This window comes from Rhinolophus ferrumequinum, chromosome 19 (assembly GCF_004115265.2).
Source record: "Rhinolophus ferrumequinum isolate MPI-CBG mRhiFer1 chromosome 19, mRhiFer1_v1.p, whole genome shotgun sequence".
Classification (NCBI taxonomy): domain Eukaryota; kingdom Metazoa; phylum Chordata; class Mammalia; order Chiroptera; family Rhinolophidae; genus Rhinolophus; species Rhinolophus ferrumequinum.
The window spans coordinates 26,788,524-26,812,569 of NC_046302.1; the positions used below are offsets into that span (position 1 = coordinate 26,788,524).

Here is a 24,046-nt window from a genome sequence, read left to right on the forward strand (position 1 = left end):
CAGTTATTTTCTGTAAATATGTACTGTGAGAAATAAAGAATGGCAGGACCATTGCTTTCATTAAAATATCTATTGTGTCTATTCTTAAATATCGATCCTGATAAATTCAAAAGGTAAAATGTAGATGAATTGATGAACTCTATATATCTACTCTCTGCTAAATACATACTAAGTTTTGGGTGGCTGCGGCTGTTATGTGTACCCCAGTTCAGAAGATGCTCAAACATGAAAGCTTTTTTGATTTTTCATAAGAGGTACAGGCCAGAACACAGGCGTTATTGACGTGACTTCTGATGACTGTGTTAGCTGAGTACATCCTGAAAGAGGGAACCCAGGATGAGTTGGGAAGACTTAACCTTTGTCATCTAGGTTCTCTACGTAAATGAGACAAAATATTACAGAAGGACACCTATGTCTGAGATCCTTGAGAGTAAGGAATATTTGTTTGTATCTTATAACTGGAAAATCAGTCATCCTGCAGTTTTCAGAGAAGGCCATGCAAGGATCTTGATTAAGGTTAATCACTGCCTCAAAGCAGCCAAATGTCCACATTTCTGTGAACCACACAAAAAGATTGGTCAAGATAGATTAGGTCATGCTGTGATTATAAACAACCCCCCAAATCCCAGCACTCAACTAAGGTCTACTGTGGATCCTGGCTGTTCTCCAGGCAGCTTATTCTCCAGCCTCAGAATGACAGACTACTGTGATCTCAGGGCATTTGTGTATCACCATGTGCTTCCCCTCACCATAACAGGCTGGAGAAGTGGTTGCACGGGTAACATAGGCCCTGTCTCTAAATAACACCATATTGGGGATTGGGGTTTCAACAGGAAGTTTGGAGGCACACAAACATTCAGTCCACAGCAACATGTTTGTTGAATGAAAAAAATGAATGGCTGCCAAGTGGATCAGAACACTCACGTTAGCTCCTCTACATATTCTTTTCTCACTTGCAGACTATCTGGGAAGCAAAATTGTAATAAAGAGAGCAGCACTGTGTCTGAACTTACTAATTATTGTTTCCCCAGAACTTAGCACAGTGCTATGCACCTATAGGCCCTCAATAAATACCTGATGTATAAATTAGTGAACAAATTATAGTTTGAGAAGTATACACAAGATGTTCTTAATAAGATCTTCAAGCTAGGTGAATCTCTTCACTTTAGAGATACACCTGTCAAGTGAACCAAACTACTGACAACCTCTCCCCTAGACAGAGTTCTAAAGTAGTGATTCAGTCCAGAGGCATAACTCTTCTAGGAGAAGCAGTAATAGTTTGTCTTCATTCAGTAATATCAGAGGTATGGACATTCTGAAGGACAACTGTACATTATATATTACAGTTGCTGAGTTTAATTTGCTCCAGGTTATACAGTGTAGTAATTTGCTACAGTTAACGTAAGTAGCCAGATAAAGTTAGCTAACCCAGGTAATCAGATAAAATGAAGAAAATGCTTAGTTCTTATATCCACTATATTTTGATATACCTCTAACTGTATTTCACTTTGTCCCTTTGACGTATTTGTAAAAATGTATGCAAAAGTCAAAGTCTTACATGTAAACCCATACTATCTTTTGACAGTATTTTAAGGGTGTGTTCTACAAAAATTTTAGCCTTGAGACATGCTGATTTTAAAACTACCTTAAATAGAGAAACAATAATTCTCTAATTAAAAATATATATATAAACTAGTCAAACTCTTCGAAACAGAAAATAGAATGGTGGTTGCCAGGGGCCAGAGCGAGGGGGAAAAAGGAGTTGTTCGATAGACACAGAGTTTCAGTTCTGCAAGATGACAAAGTTTGAGACATGTTGCATAACAAGGTTCATAGTTCATAAAACTGCTGTACTCTTAAAAATTGTTAAAATGGTGAACGTTATATGGTTTTTACTACAATAAACAAACAAAATAGGTATGTGGGTAAACCAAATGCCATGGTGTATATATATTTCAATGCCATCTAGTTTGGGAAATTATAATTGACGGTGAAGTTTAAGAAAGAAGTATCATCGCACTGGCAAACCCTTTAGGTTTCAAAAATAAAGTATTTAAATATAGAGACTGAACAACTCTCCTCCCTGTTGCTATTTTTTCTGCCCACTGGTCTCTCTCAAGACTTCCGATGACGTTTAAAGCACACAGCTTTGTTTGCTTCTTTTTTCCCTGTGTGCAGTGGTTGTACATTCTCTTAGATATTTATTAATTTGAGTCACCAATCTGGACTAGTATTACTTAAAGGATTTTTGAAAAAACTCTTAGGAAGAGAAAGCAGTTCTTGTTGGTAAGGCTATTGTTTTTTCACACTGAATATCTGGTGCACAAATAATTTACCATTTGGGAATCACCAGGAGGGAAGACTTTTCCAGAGGCTAAAGTCAACCCAAGCAAAGCCGAGCCAAGAGAAAGTGAGAAACTAAATGCTGATGATATCTTTTGAGCCTCTGGTTTCAAATATTTATTATCTTAGCTTTACCACTGGAATGATATGAGCTGAAAAATTCTATTTATTGCTCACGCTATTAACTTGCATTTCTATCACTTGAATCAAAAGAAATTTGACTAATGTGGATTCCATGCAGTATCTCTGTATCCTAGATCAAGTTGGGTTCTGTAATTTAAGAGTCCTAACTGATATAAAAATCAGTACCAGAAGTGAGATCATTATTTTAGATCGTAAGAGAAATTGGAGAACTAGCTGATCCGTGGCTAGGTTGGGCTTGGAACAGTAAAGATTCCTGCATTGTAGGGTGAGAACTTAAGATTTGTACGTAGATGTAAAACAATTGTCTAAGCTATTTTCTTTAGTCCTTTGGACTCAAGGTATATGGCCATGGAGGCTTTAGAGGACTTGGCAAAATGTCAACAATGAGTCAGCATCGGTATGCCAATTTTTAATCTATCCATTCTCAGCTCCAAATTTACCTTTTTTTTTTTCTTTTTTTGCCTGCTTTGTGAAAATGATTGTGGGCCCTTTCAATATTTTTCCTTTGCCGGCTGGTACAATAGTAAATTTTGGGCACTAGATAGTAAATAGAGGGCACTAGAGAGAAATTGCAACAGGAAAAGGGTTTTGTTTCCCAGTTCTGGTGTGCTTGCTTCCTGTAGCTCCCTGGGCCAGCCCAGCTTCTGCCTGGGACTGTGGTCATCAGCCCTCTGCAGACAGAAGCTTCCTTCAGCATCCCTCTGGATGGCATTGTAGCAGAATACCTCCCATGAGATACTTCTTTGTGAACAAATAGCTTTCCCTGCCATGCTAGAGGACAGATTTCCAGCAAGTTCCACAGCCTGGCACCACAATGACTTCTCTGCCATCAGTGAGCCACGCTGGGACTTCTCTAGCAAGATCTGGATCTCAGCCCTAGTGGTGGCGGTAGTAGTCCTTCTTTGGGCACTCTTATCTCGATACTATATTCCTTTTGTTTGTTTTTTTAAATATGAAACATTTCACGAATTTGTGTTTCATCCTTGTACAGGGACCATCCTAATCTTCTCTATATTGTTCCAATTTTAGTATAGCAAGTGAGCACTCAACCCTACATTTTTTAAAGTTCTCCACTTCTTATGTCAATCCCCTATTAGAGTTAAAAATTCTTGATATTAAATGTTCTCAGTCAAATTACTGTGTCTATTCACATTTCTCTTTCCTGATTGGACCCAGACTGATACATCAGATTATGTTGATTTTTCCTCAGTACCAACAAGAAATTTGCATGCTTCCCATCTAGATTTTACTGGGTGTGGATAGAGAAAAATAAGAGCTGGGAATTGAGAATGCTGAGGTCCAAATCAAGTAAGTAATCATTTGCTGGACTGAAGTGTGGAAGTCTAGTTCTCTGATTCAGTTCTCTTTCTGTGTATAAGACTGAAATGCTGACTGAGAGAGTGTGAGATCCTGGCAACCAGAATGGGAAGGAATTAACAGAGGATTTAGAGTACCCTGGCTCCCTGAGTCACCCCACAGTACCTCACACTGTCTCCCTTCCTGACAAACGGGACGACACTTCTATTGCAATGTACACTGAACTGGAATTTATTCTGGGATGGATGATATTCTAGAAGACAAAGAAAAGCTCTCTGCCAACCCAGCCGGCTTCCTTCATTCATACTGTCCAAAGACAAAGTTTGTCAAACAGAGTAAGCTGGGTATGTGTTGCCCCCAGAGTTCCTGCTGACAAACAAAATCTATGAGTGTAGCCCAGCCTTGGCTTTTCAATTTAACAGCCCTGCTGACCTGACCAAGTTTTTGGTGTTTACTTTTAGCAAATTCCTCTAAAATGAAACTGATAGGTGACTAAGGTTTTATTAGAATTGTAGCACCAGCAAAAACGTAGACTGTATAATAGGCCTGTGATTCATTAAAATCCATGGGGCAGAATGTCCTCATTCCTTATTAAGCCTCAGACCATTTTTGCACACCAATACCTTTAACAAAAACCGAATTGCAAATGACAGTTTACAATTCTCTCTCCCCAAACAGGCCTGGCTACTCTGACGTACTTTTACATGTTCCCCTGGCAATAGAAATGATCCCAACAGGCAATATCAGAAAGCCAGATTACTTGACAATAGAATTTTCACCACTGCCAAGTCAACTAAACGATGCCCATTAGACTCAGTAGTTCTCTTCTTTGCTTCATTAACTATGTCCAGCAGCAGATGGTACTTGTCCTATGGTTTCTTCTCCTTTCTCCATGTTCTAAATGGAAGTTTTCATTGTAAAATAGTTGCATTTGCTCTGGACTGTGGTACATAAGAGGTGGTCGATATGAATCACATTTATGATTTAGTCTAAGGCTGCAGGATCGTGAGACGTTAAAAGTGGACCAGATTAAGACTCAACTAAAGGAAGAACTAAGAAATACTGAATTGGAAAAATAGGAGCCTCATGACATTATTTCTAGAAGCATAGCTGGAAGGGAATTTTGATTGTCTCCTTTTGAGGAACTAGTAAATGCATATGTATTGAAGGAGGAATGGTTGGAATAATTGAATTTTACATACAGAAAGAAGGGTGTATATGTGCTGGAGGGCTCTGCTATTTCCCTAAAAATTAGGCTTTGTTTGCTTTTGGAAATTGGTGTCAGGCTTTTGCTTCCACTGTTATACTGGAGTTAATTTTATTACAGTTGCATTTATCCTGGCTATGAGCCCAGGACAATGCCCAGAGGATGTCAATAAATGTGTGAAGGAAAGAACAAAAGGAAAAAGAAAAAATGAGGAGGAGGTAGAAAGGGAGAAAAGGAGAAAGAAGGAGAGAGAAAGAAAGGGTGAGCGATCTTTTATTTTCAAATTTATATCTTTCTCTCGGAGATTAAAAAAAAAACAATATCATCAAACAAAAGTTGGAATGTGAGTTGATTTGTTGAAATCTAGTGCTATTTCTGGTCCAGTCTATGGCTCTGCCTCTTAGGACAGCGTAGCTCGTTCAGCAAAACATGAACTGCATTCGGAATGTCTGTTTCCTTGTTGGTTTGCCCTCTCTCTGCGGATTGGCTTTCTCTGCTCGGGCAAGGGAGAAGGCGGCTGTCCCACAGCTTGTGTAGCTTGTGTTAACATACCTTCCAAACTGAGGCACTTAACAGAGACTGACTAGAATATAGGGATTTGAATTCCACGTTCTTGGGAGAGAGCATGACTGGCACAAGTTGGGACTATACACACCTCTATTCTAATCAATTGTAACATGGAGGCTGGATGCCACAGAATAAATAGGGCCACAGGGACTACTCATAGGAATGTTATTAAAAATGATAGCTCTACAGTAGTACATAAATATACCGCTGATATGAAATTAAATAGCATGAAAATGCATATTCATAATGACATTTATGAAGGAGTTGAAATTTTACTGTCCCAAACTGGGGTAGATTAAAAAGGATAAATTATTTTATTTTCTACACTTAATTTAATCTCACTTTTGGGTTTCCATTTGTGCTAATTTGCAAAGTTGTGAGGAAAGAATTTAAGCCCACAACAGAAAGTAACTCAGTTTCTGCTCTTTGGAAGAACCACTTTTGCAGTGTTTCTCCTTTGCCTTCTCCTCTCTTTCTAAAGTGTTAATTCAGTTAGGAAAATGGGTTAGGGTCAAGTTAGGAAAGTAGAACTCTTAATAAGTAGTTCAAAAGAGGATGTTGGAATTGCTGAAAGACCAAGTGTGACAGTGAGGCAAATACAGAAGCCACAGAGAAAAGGCAAGGACGGGCCAGCAGGAACTGGGACCACAGAGGGAAAGGCAGTCTCCCAGAAGCTGAAACCATGAAAGAAATGAAGCCACTGACAGAAGCAGAGGGGCGTGGGGGGTAAAATTCTGTCACCCAATCCCACTGTGTTTGTGGAATGGTATTTCCCACACACCAAGCAATTCTCGGATACCAGCTCGGTGTCCTACAATTCAACTTGATTCTGACACTACCTGGAGATAGCATCCGATACCACAGGTTTAGGGTTCAGTCCTACAAGACTGCCCCCCACCCCAACCGTCATCTTCAGATACCAACTGGAAGTCCTAGTTGTCACCTGTGCTTCTGACTGATTGGCTATAGATCAAAGGTTCTCATTACCCCCTTCTCAGGTTTGATTTATTTGCGAGGATGCTTACAAAATGCAGGAAACCACTAGTTTACCCACTAGATTACTGGTTTACTACAAAGGAATGTAACTCAGGAACAGCAAGATGAAGAGATGAGTAGGGCAAGGCATGGGGAAAAGGGCACAAAGCTTCCTTGCTTTCTGAGCACACCAGTCTCTTCAATCTCCACATGTTCACCAACCTGGAAGTTCTCTGGACCCTGTCTAAGTTTCTATGGAGGCTTCATTACACAGGCATTATTGATTAGATCATTGGTCTTTTTTGATTGAATTCAACCTCCATTCCCTTTCTCTTCCCGGAGGTCCAAGGGTGGAACTTAATGTTCCAACCCTTTCGTCACTTGGTTGCTGCTTCTTGGCAACCGGCCCTCATCCTCAGGTGAGCTAAGGCCTTTCCAAAAGTCACCCCATTATCATTTGACACCTGTACTGCTCTCAACACATAGGAAATTACAAAGGTTTTAGGAGCTCTGTGCCAAAAACTGGGACAAAGATCAAATATATATTTCTTATTATAAATCACAATGTCTGAGAGGGAGAAATACCTTGGCTTCTTCCAGTCTCTCACCAGTGCTTCCCATTGGCTGATTAGCTAGATGTTGGCAAGGAATAATGGGGAGCAGTTTGTAAGAGTGAGCTATGTACAGCAACAAACAGCAGAACAGGGGACTAGTGGGGAAATGGATCTGAGGGTCTAGAAGCAAATGCTCAGTTTAGACACTTTGAGCTACAAATAACAGAAGAGTCAACTGAGAATGGCTTAAACGCGAAGGGATTAACAGATAAGAAGTAGGGCAGATTAGATTAAATGTGACTCAACTACATCAAGGACCTACATTCTTTCCGTCTTTCAGCTCTGCCATCTTAGTACATAGGCATATTATTTTCATGGTTTCATGATGGTTGCAGAGTTCCAGCCAGCACAGATAGACAGGAAAACATCTGGATGTATTAAGAGCATGGAATTGTTTATTCCTGTTTGTCTGGTTTTTGATCAGCAAAATACTTGCTAAAGTCCTCAGAAGAATTCCCCTCATACCTCCTTGGTCATAACGGAACTACATACTGATGCCTAAACCACTGGAAAGAAACGGAAATGGCTCATCCAGACTGGCCCAATTTTATCATGGTTTCCCCCCCGTGAGCTGGGAATGGATGTTGCCTCCTGAAGTATATAGCTGGAAAAAAAGAGAGAAGATACCTGAATAATGATCATTATTTGTTAGAGTGGGGGATGGGCGCAGGCTTTCTGAATGTTTGATAGGAACATGGTACCTGTTATTGTTTCTCTCTCATACTTCTATTCATTTGATCGCCTTCTTACTCAGCATGAGGCATCCATCTGCCTGTGTGTGTGTGGGGATGAAGTGAGGAAAAGAAGAAATTAAGATTAATTCAACAGGAATGAAAAGAATGTTGCTCATTTTTTTTTAAAGAACATTTCCAAAATAGGTTTGGACAATTAAATTATATGCCTTCCGTAAATAGGTTATTTATGTACATGGTCAGGAGTGAGGCTGTTGAAAATATTTAACAACTGGAATCAAATTAACAACTGGTCATTCAGGACAGACTATTGACCAATCAGAAAAGGCAAGACTGAAAAGGATTAATAGAGCTGTACTGGTACGAACCAGCTGAAACTGTCAACACTGCACAAGGTACCAATTTAAAAAGACACCAAAGGGTAGACAGTGAAACATGAGCCTCCCTTCCATCCCATCCCCCAGTTTCCCAGTTCACTTCTTCAAAGGCAACCACTTTACCAACAAAACAGGCTTTCCAGGCTCTGTATTAAGACAAAGCCAAGCTTTGTCAAGGAAGAAATTAACTTTCTAAATTCACTTATTTATCCCTTTAGGGTGTTAATTACCGCCTACTGGACTTGATTAGAGTTTTGCATATGGAGGGCCTAATCAGCAGTAAGTGGCAAGGGGAAAAGTCCATTCTTTCCAGTCCAAGGGAATGTTAGTAGAAAAGAGAGACAGAGTAGGAGAATGGTATGTTAGATAGGTTGAGGGGAGTGCTAGGGTTAAAGAGCTATTAATAGAAGCCCGTGGCCTTATAGGCTGTTCAGAACCAACCTACCAGTCAACACTTCATGTAAATCCAGTGACATAGAATGTTTATGTAGAATGAGGCTCCCTCCCAGAATGGCAGAGGCAAGGACCCCAAGAGATGCTATGGGCAGTACCATGTTTCCCCCAAAATAAGACCTAGCTGGACAATCAGCTCTAATGCATCTTCTGGAACAAAAATTAATATAAGACCCAGTCTTATGGTAAAATAAGACTGGGTCTTATTATATTGTATTATATTATATTACTATAAGACTCAGTCTTATAACAAAATCAGACCAGGTCTTATATTAATTTTTGCTCCAAAAGACGCATTACAGTTGACTGTCTGGCTAGGTCTTATTTTCGGGGAAACACAGTAGCTGCGTTGAGAGTATGAGGGCCTGCTAAGCTCTGCTAAGCTCCCTGCCATACTGAGGGTCAAGGAACTAGCAGATGACTGTGGCAGAGATTCAGAGGGTTCTACAGTGTTAGTAAGGCTGAATCAACCAGGGCACACCACAAACCCTTGACCCAGCTGATAGGCCAGAGCAATCTTCACTAGAAGGTACCCGCAGTAGAATGCCCAGGATTTGTAGCATCTCAAGGAGCAGCCAAAAATTGCCCCACTGCAGAAAAGTCTAGCAAGAATTCAAAGGAGACATTGCAAATCTCAGGACCCCCAGTAGTATTGCAGGATTCCCCAGTAGTATCTCAAGTTAATGTTAGCTATCCCTTGTCCTCCCTTCTATCCTCCAGGCTGCCATTTGGTGCGGGTAGACTGAGAGAGATGGACTATTAAGAGATAAGGTGCTTTAATCTAAACTTAATGGAACTGTTTATGTTATTACAACAGACTAAGTTTATCAAATTGATCTAACCTTTAGGGTTTTTCTCCTATTGTCCAGAGGCTGAGAGCATTTTACTTACATGACTGAATGTATTTTGAGTAAATCTATGACATTGCCATAAAAATATCAAGTAGTTTTTCAAATGAATTGCTGCCAAGACAGAAGATTGTGTTGTTTGACAATTATGGTTTATTTTTTAAACTACATTCTACTGATACCCACTTATTTTTATGGGTTTCCACATACTGGCAACTTTATGCTTACATGTATGCCAAATGACTTCTCAGAATATATGAGGAAGTAATAAGACACGTTTGGATTAGGGCATTAGTAAGGCTGCCACTACAGAGACAGAGTGAATAAAATTAAAGCTATTATGCAAAATGAATGTTCTGGTTAAGGATTCCCAATTAGTAAAGAGAAACACTCTATTAACTAGAAAATATACTTTACTTCCAAAAGTGTTCAAAATAAGTGAAATATGACTGGAAATATATTATCAAAAGGGTGAAATTTGTAATCTAAGAACTATTTTATAAGTAAATTTGAAAGCACCTGGACTACTGCTAGTTGTTGCCCCTCCCATCAAGTGCTCTTTAGCTTCAGGAAACCTGAAGCTAAAATTAACTTTCCTGCTCTGTTTCCACTGTTCTTGCTAGGAAGGAAAGGGAACACAAATGCAAAATGATACCGGGGATTAGCTGTTCATTGGATAAAAAAATTAAGTATTATTCCAGGCATCATCATTTTAAGATGTACATTAAGACACCTTTCCTCTATAAGCTTTTCTCTGAGTCCACACACATCCAATCATTTCACTTCCTATCCTCATTATACTCACTGTTAATGAAAAATTTAATACTTTGGCAAATACCAATTTTTTTTGTCCTTACATTTTGATAAGACATCCAAAAGTATAAATTAGCTTAGAGCGAAGTTCGTAACACCTGCATAACATCTAACATAGTGCCAAGAACAATGTTAGACAATAAACGACAGAATTGAATTAACTAGTCCCTTCAGTGACTTCTATTTATGACTTATTTAGACCATGGTGGAGAGCTTCAACACCACATGCTAATGAAACCTTTTTTTTCCCCTGAAGCTAACTGAGGATGCTTTATGATGTTTCAGATTTTCCTTAGCTCCTTTCACGTGTGATAGCATCTTAGAGATTTATCGGTTAGGTGGATATATCTGCGAATGAAAGCCTCATTAAAAAATAAAAACATTTAGAGAATAACATTGGTGAAATAGCTAGATCTATGCTTCTACATCATTTTTCTTTAAAGCTATCAAAAACCGAACAAAACAAAGGTGTGGATGGAAGACCATCGACAAACGTGACTGCCAGTCACATTGTTAAGGGCGAAAAATGAAACCCTCTCATGGGAGCTTATTTTTAATTCCCCCCCCCCAAACGATTATAATCCCATAACGGATATTATAATACTTGCTTCATAACACATCTTGACTTAATCAAAACATTCTGACAAGGGCAAATCGTAAGGACCAAATCTTTAACATTAGGAAATAGTATTTTTGGAGGAAAATTCCTGAAAAACCTAATATATTTGATAGCGGTGAGTAATGAAGTCCTTGCAGTACGGTGGCTGGGGGGGGTACATGTAGGCCCCCAGCTGTTTATGTCACAACCCGCTGAAGGCGGCACGAGCCGGTTGCTACGGAGGCCGCCCTTTCTCACTCCACCGCCTTCCAGGGTTCGGTGACCTGCCGGGCAGGCAGCAGATAGAGCAATGCCACAGGAGAGCTGCTGGAGGGAGCTGTGGGATCCCGGTGCCCCGTGAGCCCCGGGCCCGGCACCATTTCGGGCTCATGAGCCCGGTGGCACTCCGTCCGCCACTCCCCTCCCGGCCTCGGCTGCGAAGGCAGCAGCGGCCAGACAAGCACGAGGCCGGTGAGGGCCACCTCTCCATCAACACGCGCCGGGAAACTGCTCCATCAGCCGTGAGGCTCCGGAGATCCCAAGTGAGCATCTGCCAAGCGGCGGGGTAGGCAGCCGCGCGAAAGAGTGGGTTGCGGCGGGGAGCCAGACGACTGTGTTGGCCAGGGACGTGGGGTAAAGGTGGGCAAGGGGAGCCAAAAAGCAGGGGAAAGGGAGACGGGAGGCGAAGTAAAGAGGTAGGGGCGGCTCCGCGTCCAGGAGCCGGGTACTGGCACGGCCTCGGCTGGAGGCCTGGGGGCGGGCTGCGGCCGCCCTTCCCAGGCCAGGAGGGCGGCGCCGCGCATGCTCCAAACCTCTGTAGAAGCGAAAGTGAAGCCAATCGCTGCTTTCTCCACCGCTGCCTCCCGCCTGGCACTGCCTTCGCGTCCCGCCCCAATGGGAGGAGCAGCCCTGGGGACCGACCCTCGTCCGGCGCGTGCGGCCGTAGCGTCTCGGCGTTCGGCCCCGCCCCGCCCGGTCCCCGCCCCCCCTGGCGCGAGCCGCTTCCTGACGAGGTTCCCCTCCCCCTCCGGGTGCGCGCAGGGAGTCGGGCCTCGGGCCGCCACCGCCACCGCCACCTCGGCGGCTACCGCCGCCTTGATTCCCCACCCCGCCATGGCCGAGGATCTCTCCGCGGCCACTTCCTACACCGAAGATGATTTCTACTGCCCCGTCTGTCAGGAGGTGCTCAAAACGCCGGTGCGGACCGCGGCCTGTCAGCACGTGTAAGTAGATGCCCCCTCTTCCGCCCGGAGCCGGGTGGTCGTTTAGGCCCGCATTCTGTCCGGGACCCTTGGCCGCGGCCTGGAGGTACCCGAGCCCGCCGCGGCCTGCCGGCGCGCTGCTCTGCGCAGAGGGCACGTTCCCTGTCCGTCAGAGCCCGGGACCGCCCTCCCCCCGAGCTCGGGGCCCGCTTCCTGCGCCCGGCCCCTCAGCCCGAGCTACTGGTCCCCGGGTGTCCCTCGTTTTTGCGTCCCCAGGGCAGTGCCCACGCCCTTCCCTGTGGCGTCTTCAGGCCCCGGAGGCCCCTCTCCTCTCCTCCAGGCCCGGGTGGAATCTCGGGGAACGTGGAGCCTTTTTGTTTCCTAGCAACCTGAATGAAGGCTGGGTGTCGAGTGTCAAAACCCGCTGAGGTGCCTGCACGGGCCCGCTTGCTCCACTCCGTGACCTGCCCTGCTTTAAAGTTTCCCCTTCTTTTCAGAATCTTAGTCCATCCTTTCCAGATCCAAGGGCTCTTATCTAACTTACCTTTCCATCCTGCTTCACAGACCACCCTTGACAGTATTTTGTTTCGATTAAAATTCAGTACATGTTAGAAAGATCTAGAATGGGTTTTCTACTCATGTTAGAACTGACAGGATTTCCGGGTATTGAAGTGATAATTTTCCTTTGTTTTATATACTTCTGCTTATTACTTGGTTACTACAAGGGTGGAGATGAGAAGGGAAGACAGACTGTTGTTAGGAATCAATTGAAAATAAGGCAGTAACTCCAGGGGTGAGGGAGATAACAGGGATTAGGTGAGGTGTTCTGCGGTTTGATTTGCCATGTTTATAGGAAGATCTTCAATAATTTTACAGATTGCTGGAGTGTCAAGGTTGGAAGGAGCCCATCTTGTAAAGGTATATAACACTTGTGATAAACCTGGCTGCTGATTGGGGTCCCTGGGGAACTTTTTAAGTAAATATATTAGAGTCTCTGGGGAACTTTTTAAGTAAACATACCAATTCCCAGGCTCCATTCCAAACTTACAAAAGAATTTCTGGCAGGTGAGGCTTGAAAATCTTTATTTCAAAAGAATACACACAGGCTTGAAATCTGTATGCTCATAAATAGCTGAGAAGAATCAAACAAGTTTCTAAACGTATTTCTTGATTCTACTTTTTTTTGGGGGGGGAGGAAGTTTCTATAATTTTGTAAAGAGCTGATTGAATTTGGGGTTAATTAGAAATTTCGTTATAATTGTTTCTTGATACCTACTTTTCTAACTCTGATCCCCAATCTTTACTGTCTACCTAATTCCAAGAGTATGTAGCTTTTCATGATAGAAGTTATGCCAGTTGTGTTTTTGTTGTTTAAGGGAGATGAATGACATTCTTTTATTATTTGGTGCAACAAATGGGTCGATTGTTAGAAATATATTTTGAGATGTCTAGGGCACAGTGTATGCTTTTTAGCCCTTAATCTGTCAGTATTCGTTATCATAACTTGTTGCCTTTCCTGTGCTTGTGCTGGTAGTGGGTGGAAGGAAGGGACCTGAAGGAGGGCAAAGTGAGAGGAAGTAAATTTTTTCTGGACAAAATCATTTTAGTTACTCTTTGGGTCATTGACCTCATAGATCATAGAACTCACTGTAATCTCTAGCTCCCCTCATAATTCCAAGCAGTTTGCTTTAGACCATCTCCTTTGGGGGGGCATTTAAAGTCAGACGAATTTGGCTTGACCTCAAGGCTATGGAAAAGAGAGTGGAGTTGATTGTTAAGGACTTTCCTCAAATCAACTCCTTGGGTTTGGATGTGACCAGACTATATATGGAAAGGGAATGAAATATAGAGCAGATTGTTGATAAGAGGAATGCATGCTGTTCTATCACCCTCCCCTATTCCTCTTTTGCCCCTCCCTCCAACCCACACAGTTGCTCTAGGTTCTGGTTGGACAATGAATTAAAGAAGGCAGAAGGGGAAAAAGTTTTATTTGGAAAGGGCTGATTATGGTGGAACAGGGTCTTAATTGCCTGGAAGAAGTTTGGTGGGGAAATAAATAGAATTCTGTTTTAAACAATCTAGTTTAAAATGTCATTTGCTCTTCCCTTTTCACAAAGGACAAACCTGGGCCTTTAACAAATTTATAGTTAGCTACAAAATCAATTTTTGATTCATGGGCAGTGAGAAATGAGGTGATATATGGGCTTTGGGTCACTTTGGCACTGGGTCTATTAGAAAATAAAAAGTTTTCATTATCATTTCAACAACAACAAAGGATTTGCCCACTATTCTAGTCAAAGGAACAAGTTCATTGTCGTTAGAGTAACTTCACCAAATATTAATTCCCATTTAATCACCATTCATTCCTTTAAGTGGCAGTTGTTGGATGCTTTCTGTATGTCAGGTACAGAGAATACGAAGTGCTTTTTCTCTGAAGACTGTTAATACCATATTTCCCTGAAAATAAGACATAGTTGGACCATTAGCGCTAATGCGTCTTTTGGAGCAAAAATTAATATAAGACCTGGTATAATATAATATAATATAATATAATATAATATAATATAATATCAGACTGGGTCTTACATTAATTTTTGCTCCAAAAGACGCAATGGTCCAACTACGTCTTATTTTTGGGGAAATATGGTAGTCTAATGGAGAAGACCTATACACGAATGTGATTGATATGAAAGATTTAGATAGAAAATTTTATGTGAGCATTGAGAGCAGGTATCTAAATCAGCCTATGAATATAGTGGAGATTTCCTGTATAAAATAATACTTTAGGTCACAGTTGGTATTCAGGGTTTGTTGGATAATACCCGGATTAGGTTTATAGCATATGTAGAGGCAAGGAGGGGTTACAGAGGATGCCTGTATCTAGACTACAAAGTTTGACTGGAGCCAAAGGGTGAGTGTAGTGGAGATGAACGCAGCGATATTGGCAGGAACTTACTGTGTAAGCCAAAACTTTTTCCTGGAAGCCATAGAGACCAATTCAGTAATTTTTGGTCAGGGAGCAGCATGGTCACATTTCAAGTTTAGAAAGTTTACTTTAGTAGTAGGGTCCAATTTGTTGGTGGTAAGACTAGTGAAGAGGTCAATTTTTTGCTGTGTCAAAGAGAGAAATGATTAGAACCTGAACCAAGGTAATGATTGTGGTACTGGAGAGAAAGATTTCTGACATTTTAAGGATATCATGTGAGATGTGATGATTGTATGTCCAGTAGTTAGGTATGTATATGTAAATTTGGAATACATGGAGCTAAAACTGTGAGTATGGATATAGCCACAAAAAGAGGTATAGGAATTGAAGGATAGCACAGGGCCTAGATTGGACAAAGTGCTGGAGAATACGTTTTTAAATATAGAATGGAGAAAAGTGAAGCCAGAGAAGGAATGGACAGGATAGGAAGAAAACCAGGACGGATTGTGACAGTGGAAACAGAAAAATTTTAAGGAAACAGTAGTTAGCAGTGTCAGATGCTTAGGTCAGATGTCATATTTTGAAAAACATGTAAAGATGAATTAGGGATATTAAAGTTGAGCAGGTATTCAAACTAAGCTTTCAGAAGAAGGTACAGGCTGGCATAGTAATAAGGTATATTTATCTCTTTTGGTTTTTTCTTTTGTAATCTTCAAAGGCTCTTTGAACCAGACCTCTTTTCTTCCTCTTTCTGAATGGTCAAGGAAATAAATAACTCAAGTAGTTGTTAGAAGTAAGCTCCATTACAATGCAAATTACATATAATAACAAGTACAAATTGGTGCCTTGCCAGACTCTTAAAAATGGAAATCTAATCCTTTTCCTTTTGGGCATCTCTGTAAGGAGGCATCTTTTAAAATAAGCTAATACAAATCAGCTTCCTCTGCTCATTAAGCACAGGTTTGTGTGATTCTCTATTAACCTGCTTGGGATTATCTAGTCCCTGAATTTTCAGTTTATATTTCTTATAATTTTAACAACTTTATTGGTATCTTGTTTGAGCATCTGTACTTTTAAAATTTCTTCTTTCTACAAATTTGTTATAATTCTGAAAGCCAGGCTTATGTGGTTGCTTGCCGATTTAGTAAATGGCTGCTCCAGAGCATCTTTTTTTATAAGGTTTTTAAGACTTTATTCAAATCCTTTTGACAAATAGTTATTTATAAAATGGTATAATTAAAAAAATGCTATGCTATTTAATTATGTAACAAACTTAATTTGAAGTCCTCAAGACCAATTTAAGATGTCTAACTTTTTTAAAGTTTAAGTTATTTTGAGGAATGGTTTTGATTATAGACTATGAAGATAAAAGGTGCCAGATTTTAAATTAATTAATACTAAAATGGGAGCACGATGGATGGGAATGTTGTTTTTTTCTCTCAACATGTGTCAGTCAGCCTATTGTTAGGAGAATGGGTAAGAACAGAAATTCATCCAGTATCTGCTAGTTTCAAGTTGAGAGAAACTTAAACATAACCTTTTAAGTTGTTTCAGGGTAATGCATTATCCTAAAGGAGGATAACAGGATCCTTTGATGCCTGAAAAGTTTTAGTAATCTTGTCTTGCACCTTTTTTTTTCTTTCCCCTTTCTAAATTGTTTTGAAATAAGCTGTCTAGCAAATTGAAATGGTCCAGCCAAAGGGAGATGAGAAATAAACTTTGTATCTGAGGACACGTGTTTGGTCCTACAAAGGAAGGAACATAGAGTTGGAAATAGAGGACGTGAATAACATGCCTTTATACCTCTTATCACAGTTTATAATCAACATTTTTGGAATCAGATGATTTGACTAATGTCATTCTCACAGGTTAGACTAAGCTCTATACATGCAGTAACCCAGATGTACTTTAACTTATCTGAGCCTACTACGTGCATTTAGTATTGAGTAAAGGAATGAATGAGTTTGTATGGGGAGACCACAGCTTCGTGAAGTCATTTAATTCCTTTTATCCTGTTTTCTTGTCCATAAAACGGGTAGAAACATAGTTACCTATTTCACAGGGTTATTGCAAAGAACAGATGAAGTAATGTTTGTGAATAATATTGTTATGTGTTTTAGTTTTAAAAAAACATAAAAATATAAAATTACATCATTAATTTAATAACTATAGCATCTGACACAAAAAGCTAGATTTAAAAATTTTTTGACATACAGCATTGGCATGTGTTGCTCATAAGTCTACAGATCAACTGTGGTTTGACTGACGTAGGCTGTCTCCTCTGGGCTTGGTTCCAGGCTGCAGGTTGCTTTCAGTCCTGCTCTACATGTCTGTCATCCTTTTGGAGTCAGTAAACCACCTAGGGCATGGTTTTCTCATGCAGAAGTGTAAGAGGCAAGCCCAAGTGAGCAAGCATGTGAGTATTTCTAGCCTCTGCCTATCATAGTCCATTGACCGAAGCAAGTCACAAGGCCATGGTTAACAGCAGTGGTGAAGGGAAGTATGCTACTCTTATGTTGCGGAGTGAATCCTCACTGAACAAAATTCAAACTAAGTGACTTCACACAGTCTTCTCCTAATTTGTACCTTGGTTAATATTACCATATGTAGTCTCAGTGTAATAGCCCTCCTTTATCAGTGGGGGATACATTCCCCTACAGTGGATGCTTGTAATTGCAGATAGTACCTAACTATATATGCTGTTTTTTTCTTATATATACATATTGATGATAAAATTTAGTTTGTAAATTAGGCACAATAAGAGATTAACAACAATAACTAATAATAAAATAGAACAATTATAACAGTATACTGTAATAAAAGGTATGTGAATGGCTTTGAGGCCATTAGTAAGTAAAATAAGGGTTACTTGAACACAAGCACTGCAATACTGGCAGTCGATCTGGTCATTGAGATGGCTAGACGGTGAGCATATACACAAAAAGATAGATTATCATTGTGAATAGAAAGGAATCTTTCAACTTTTTTGGTCCAGATATTTAACACCAAAGGAAGTATTGTGAATGAAGAATACTATAATTCACAATTTTAAAGGTATAAAGAGAATAATATGACTGTCTCCCACAATCACTGTTACCTTACGTATTCTTCCAGAGATGATGTATATAAACAAGGTTGTATATAAACAAGTTTTTTTCTTGTTTTTCATACAAAGAACAATATACTCTATGCATTCTTTTGTACCTTGTAATTTCATGTTACTGTCTTGGAGATAATTTTATATCAGTACATAAATAAAGGGCCTCCTTATTCTTTCTTTTTTGGTTGCAGTTTTCATTCATTCATTCAACCAGTATTGCCTGTCTGTTATGTATCTTGCAGGACATTTGGTCCTGTCCAAAACGTCCATGGAGTCGTCTATGCCATCCTATCTACCTAACCCAATGTACCATTACCAGCTAGGCTGTAGAGGTAAGAAGGGTTATTATCGGTAATATAATTACAATACAGTTATTGGACCAATAAAACATAGTGTTTTTTATGTATTAATCCTATAAACCAAAAGTATGAGTAAATGTTAATGGGCTCACCATGAACGTATTTTTGGCAGGACCAAATATCAAGGACCATTTGGCATGGACCAAATATGCTCATAGACATTTTTGATAGGACCAGATTTCAGGGACATTTTACATGAACCAAATGTCTCCCTCCATGGATGTTTTGGACAGGACCAAATGTCTGCTAATCATTATGTGCCAATACTAGATACTAGGACTGTAGCATTTAGCAAACCATATAAAAATCCCTGACCTCATGGAACGTATTTAGTGTTCTAGTATTCCATTGTTTGATATATCATTATTTAACCAATTTCATATTGATGAACATTCAGGTTGTTTCTAATTTTTTGCTGTTATGAATAATGCCTCAGTGATTAAACTTGTATAAATACCATTTCACATGTGTTTTTCCTGCAATATAAATTCTCACAAGTCAAAGGGTAATATACAGGGGAATTTGTCAGCTTTGTCAAACAAGGATGATTACAGCTTTAGCAGAGTGTTTTGTACATGGAATGGTTTTTATTTGAGGACTATGGATTATATCTTTGGGTTAAGAGATTTAATAGTTTTTGGATTAGATTAAGGTAAATCGTTATTTATTGCTTTAACAAATATTAATGAATGCCTATTAGGTGCCCAGCTCTGTGTTACAGTGCTGGACATAAAGTGATTAAGAGATAGATATGGTCCCTGCTCTCTTGGAGTGGTGTTGGTGAGACATATTTTAATTCAAATAGATACTCAGATAGCTGTGCAATTACAAATGCATACGTTCTGAGAGTGTTTAAGAAGGGGACCAAATCTAGGGTGGGTTGATGGGTGGATGAGTAGGTAGTCAAAGACTCCAGGAAGTGATACTGTTGCTTAGATTTCAGTGATATGTAGGTGTTAATTTGTAGAGGGTTGTGTTTGTGTATAGAATTTTCTGGGTGAGAGGGAAGTTCTGGACAAAGATCCTGTGGTAGAGGGAACATGTAAGGAATTGTATTTTAATGGAGAAGCATCTTTTAGCTTTCAGCCTCTTAAGATTTCTTAACTTTGTGTTTTTTAAGCCTTAGTTTCCTCATTTATAAATAAAAAAACTTTTAAAACATTTCTTTTTGTAAGAATTCAAAATAATGAATGTAAAGGTTCTGGAACCGTTCCTAGCACATATTAAGTACTCAATAAATAATAACTGCTCTTTTTGTAAATGTCATGTTACTTTCCACAAAATTGAACTAACTTACAAAATGCCATTAGTACTATACAAGAATCTGTATTCAATCATCTTTGCCAACTTTTTTCAAAACAATTTTTTGCTAGTTTAATACAACCTCTAATGGTGTCTAGAAGTCACTTTAAAATCGAATATTTCTTTAGTTGCTAGTAAGCTGTGTGCATTTTTCCATATTAAATTTTTATATACTAATTTATAATTTTACTATTCAGAATGTGCTCTGGGTAGGTACATTTGTGATCATTTTTATGGCTATGTTTTAATCATAATCTATTATAATTTATTACTTACACTTATTTTACATTACTTTCCTATTCAGTTACTTTCCTTTTGTATATTACATCTTATATGATCAGATTTGAGATATTTGATTCCCTTATCCAAAGTTATAATGTTAATTCACTTTTTTCCTATTTGTTGAATCTTTAAAAAAAAAAATGGTCCTTTTTTTGGACTTACCTGGAATTTACTGGGATATATGATGTGTGCCTTTGGATCTTAATTTTTCATTTTTATTCAGTTTGCTTCAATATTTCTTAGAGGACATTCCTTTTGCATTGTTTTAAAAATCTTATTAGTATATTTGAATTCTTAAAGTAATTTGACTGTTTGGGGAGTCTTGACTTTAATTATTTTTGCTGTTTTAGCGCAGTAAATGATTCATTTTTTGAGGATATGGTATATACACACATACCTGCAACAAGTACTTACTTGCACATGATGGTGTAAGTCCCATCAGGGTAGGGATTTTTGTCACTTTTGTTCCATTTTATACCTAGTGTCTGTTATGTAGTCAGTACTTAACACATTCTGATCAAGTGAATATGCATTGTAATACATGGACATAATTTTTAAACATCTGGTGGGGTAGGTTTATCACTTTTGCTCTTTTTAAAATAACTTTTTTTAAAGTTAAACTTTTTATTTTGAGATCATTGTAGATTTACATGTAGTTATAAGAAATAATACAGAAATCGTGTGTACCCTGACCCAGTTTCTTCCAATGATAAACATCTTATAAATATAACCAGGATATCGACAGAGTAAAGATACAGAACGTTTCTGTCACTACACAGATCCCTCACATAATCCTTTTATAGCTACACCTACTTCTCCCCCACCCCTCCTTAACCCTTGGCAAGCACTACTGTTCTTTATTTCTATAATTTTGTCATTTCAAGAATCTTATATATTGTACAACTCTGTAAATATAGTAAAAACCATTTAATTATACACTTTAAATTGGTGAATTGTATGGTATGTGAATTATATCTCAACAGAGCTGTTACCAAGAAAAAAAGAATTATGTAATGTTACATCAATGGAATCAAACAATATTATATAACCTTTGGGGATTTCTTTTTCACTCAGCATAATTTTCTGCAGATTCAGGTTGTTTGTTGTATCAATTGTTATTTCCTTTTATTGGGTAGTATGCATCTGTACATGGTAAGGCTATACCACATGGTGTGGATGTGTCACATTTTGATAAACCATTCACCCACTGAAGGACAATTGGAATCGCTAGTTTTTGACCATTACAAATAAAACTGCTACGAATATTTACCATGTTTCCCTGAAAATAAGACCTAGCCGGACAATCAGCTCTAATGCATCATTTGGAGCAAAAAATTAATGTAAGACCCAGTCTTATTTTCCTATAATACAAGACTGGGTATGATATGATATGATATGATATGATATGATATGATATGATATATGATATACCATGTTTTATTTTACTATAATATAAAACCAGGTATAATATAATATAATATAATATAATATATAATACAGTATAATACAATGTAATTCGATATAATATAATTAATATAAATATAAACATACTGGGTCTTATGTTAATTTTTGCTCCAAAAGACGCATTAGAGCTGATTGTCTGGCTAGGTTTTATTTTCGGGGAAACACGGTATATATAGGTTTTTTGCCTTTGTTTCTCTGGAATAAATGCCCAAGAATGCAATTATTGTGTCATATGGTAATTGCATGTTTTGTCTTTTAAGAAAATGCCAAACTGTTTTCCAGTGTCTTTACCATTTTCCATTCTCACCAGCAAGTGAATGAGTGATCCAGTTTCTTTGCACCCTTACCAGCATTTTGTGTTGTGATTAGTTAAAAATGTTAACTATTTCAATAGATGTGTAGTGATATCTAGTGATTTTAATTTGTATTTTCCTAATGACTAATGATGTTGAACATCTTTATGTGTACTTATTTGCTATTTATATATCTTCTTAGGTAAAATATATTTTATTTGGATTGTTTGCTTTATTTGGATTGATTGATTGCTAACTGTTGATCTTTGAGACTATATATTCCAGATACTAACCCTTTGTTAGATATGTGATTTACAAATACTTTTTTCCAGTATGTGGTTTTGCAGATTAAAAGTTTTTAATTTTTATGAAGTCTGTCTACTTTTTCAGTTTTTCCTTTTATGGAGCTCTGTATTGTGAATATTTCCTCATATATATTTTCCTAAACATTTTATAGTTTAATGTTTTACATTTAGCTCTGTATTAGTTTCTTAGGGCTGCTGTAACAATTTACCACAAAATTGATGGCTTAAAACAACAGAAATTTATTTTCTCACAGTTATGGAGGCCAGAAATCTGAAATCAGTTTGTTGGCAGGGCCTCCAGAGGCCCTGGGGGCCACCCACTCCAGTCTCTGCTTCCATTTTCACATGGGTCTGTGTCAAATCTCCCTTTGCGTCTCTTATAAAGACACTGGTGACGGCACTTCAGATCCACCTGGATAATCCCAGGTTATTTCTTCATTTTCAAATCCCTCTCTTTAATCAGATGTATTACAATATAAGGTGATACTCACTTGTTCTTGGGACTAGGAAGTGAATACTCGTATGTCTTTGGATGGCTGTTACTCAGTTTACTATAGTTTATGATCTGTTTTGAGTTAATTTTTAATCTTTTAATTTTTTTATATGAGGTGGCACTTATATTTTCATTTTTTTGCCTATGCATGTCCAATTGCTCTAGCATCATTTATTAAAAACTGTCTTTCCTCCATTAAATTTCTGTCATATCTTTGTTAATCACTTGTGCTTAAGATACGTTCTTGCCAATCGTCTTTAAGAAGTTTCAGTATCTATTTAATAAAGCCCTATTTTGCATTTATTACTTTTTATTTCAACTAGAAATCTTTGTTTCTTCCTTTATGTCTTCACATTTTGAATAAATGTAAAGTCCTAAGTTAATTTTAAACCTGATTACTTTTTTATTTTCTTATATGAGTGTTTTTCATTGTTTCTGGCAATATCAGTAGTCTATAGTACTGTAATTAGTATTTGGAGAGTTTTTATTACACAGTCTGTTCAATTAATTTGTTATTAGTATTTGGAGAGTTTTTATTACACAGTCTGTTCAATTAATTTGTTACACATAAGTTTTGGGGTTAATTTAGGCTTTTATATCAAAACTGTTTTGTTATATACAGTGATATTTATTTCTTGCTTTTATATTTTATGCCTTAAAATTTTTTTATACCCATTGCCAATATTTTGGAAAGTAAGTACTAAATAGAAATTATTGTATTTGTTTCAACTTTTCAGTAAAAATTAATTCAACATTTACTAATATGCCAGGCACCAAGGAAAAAGGTGTATCCCTCAAGGAGCACAGTCAATAATAAACAGTAATTTTCCACTAAATAAATTCTTTGCTTTAAGAAAATGTTTAAAAGCTTTTTAAAAGACTAATTTATCGTTTAACTAACAGTAGTGTAAATTAACCATATTGTGTAATTTAGAGTATGCCATATTATCCCTTTTGGTTATATTTTTAACATATTTTAGACGTGGTGTTGAACTTTTGAAATTTCCTTAATGGCACTCATTAAGATAGTTGGTAACAATATTAACAAAAAAATTGTAAATAAATTTACGTGTAGTTTATTTTGAAGTATATTGTCTATGTGTTTTGATATAAAGTGAAATTACATATAGAAAAATTATTTTAAAGGACAGTTGTGTTTGATTTTCTAAGATTTGATTTAAGATTTAAAAAAAAACAGCTATTTCACACCCTTTCTGTTATACCGTTGTCCTTGATTTAGGACTTTTGTGTGTATGCTTATAAGTAAAACTTTGAATCTGTAAATTTTTTTCTGGCTGGGCTTGTGAAATTTTTTTTATTAAAAGCTTAAGTAGCTCATAAATCGAACTATTTGGATAACGGACTATACATA

General features: G+C 38.2%; 1 protein-coding gene and 1 non-coding gene across 2 annotated transcripts in view; one reads left to right on the forward strand and one right to left on the reverse strand.

Annotated features, from left to right (window-relative positions):
- Positions 1–3,433: 3,433 nt before the first annotated feature.
- On the reverse strand, positions 3,434–3,535 carry LOC117012005 (U6 spliceosomal RNA). Its single transcript, XR_004421087.1, has one exon. It is a non-coding gene; the product is annotated as a U6 spliceosomal RNA (small nuclear RNA).
- An 8,069-nt stretch (positions 3,536–11,604) lies between these two features.
- RNF138 (ring finger protein 138) overlaps positions 11,605–24,046 on the forward strand; it is a 39,448-nt gene continuing 27,006 nt past the window's right edge. Inside the window, exon 1 of the mRNA XM_033087478.1 lies at positions 11,605–12,171. Within this exon, the coding sequence (XP_032943369.1) occupies positions 11,750–12,171 (422 nt within the window). The 5' untranslated portion in view covers positions 11,605–11,749. The remainder of the gene's footprint in view (positions 12,172–24,046) is intronic.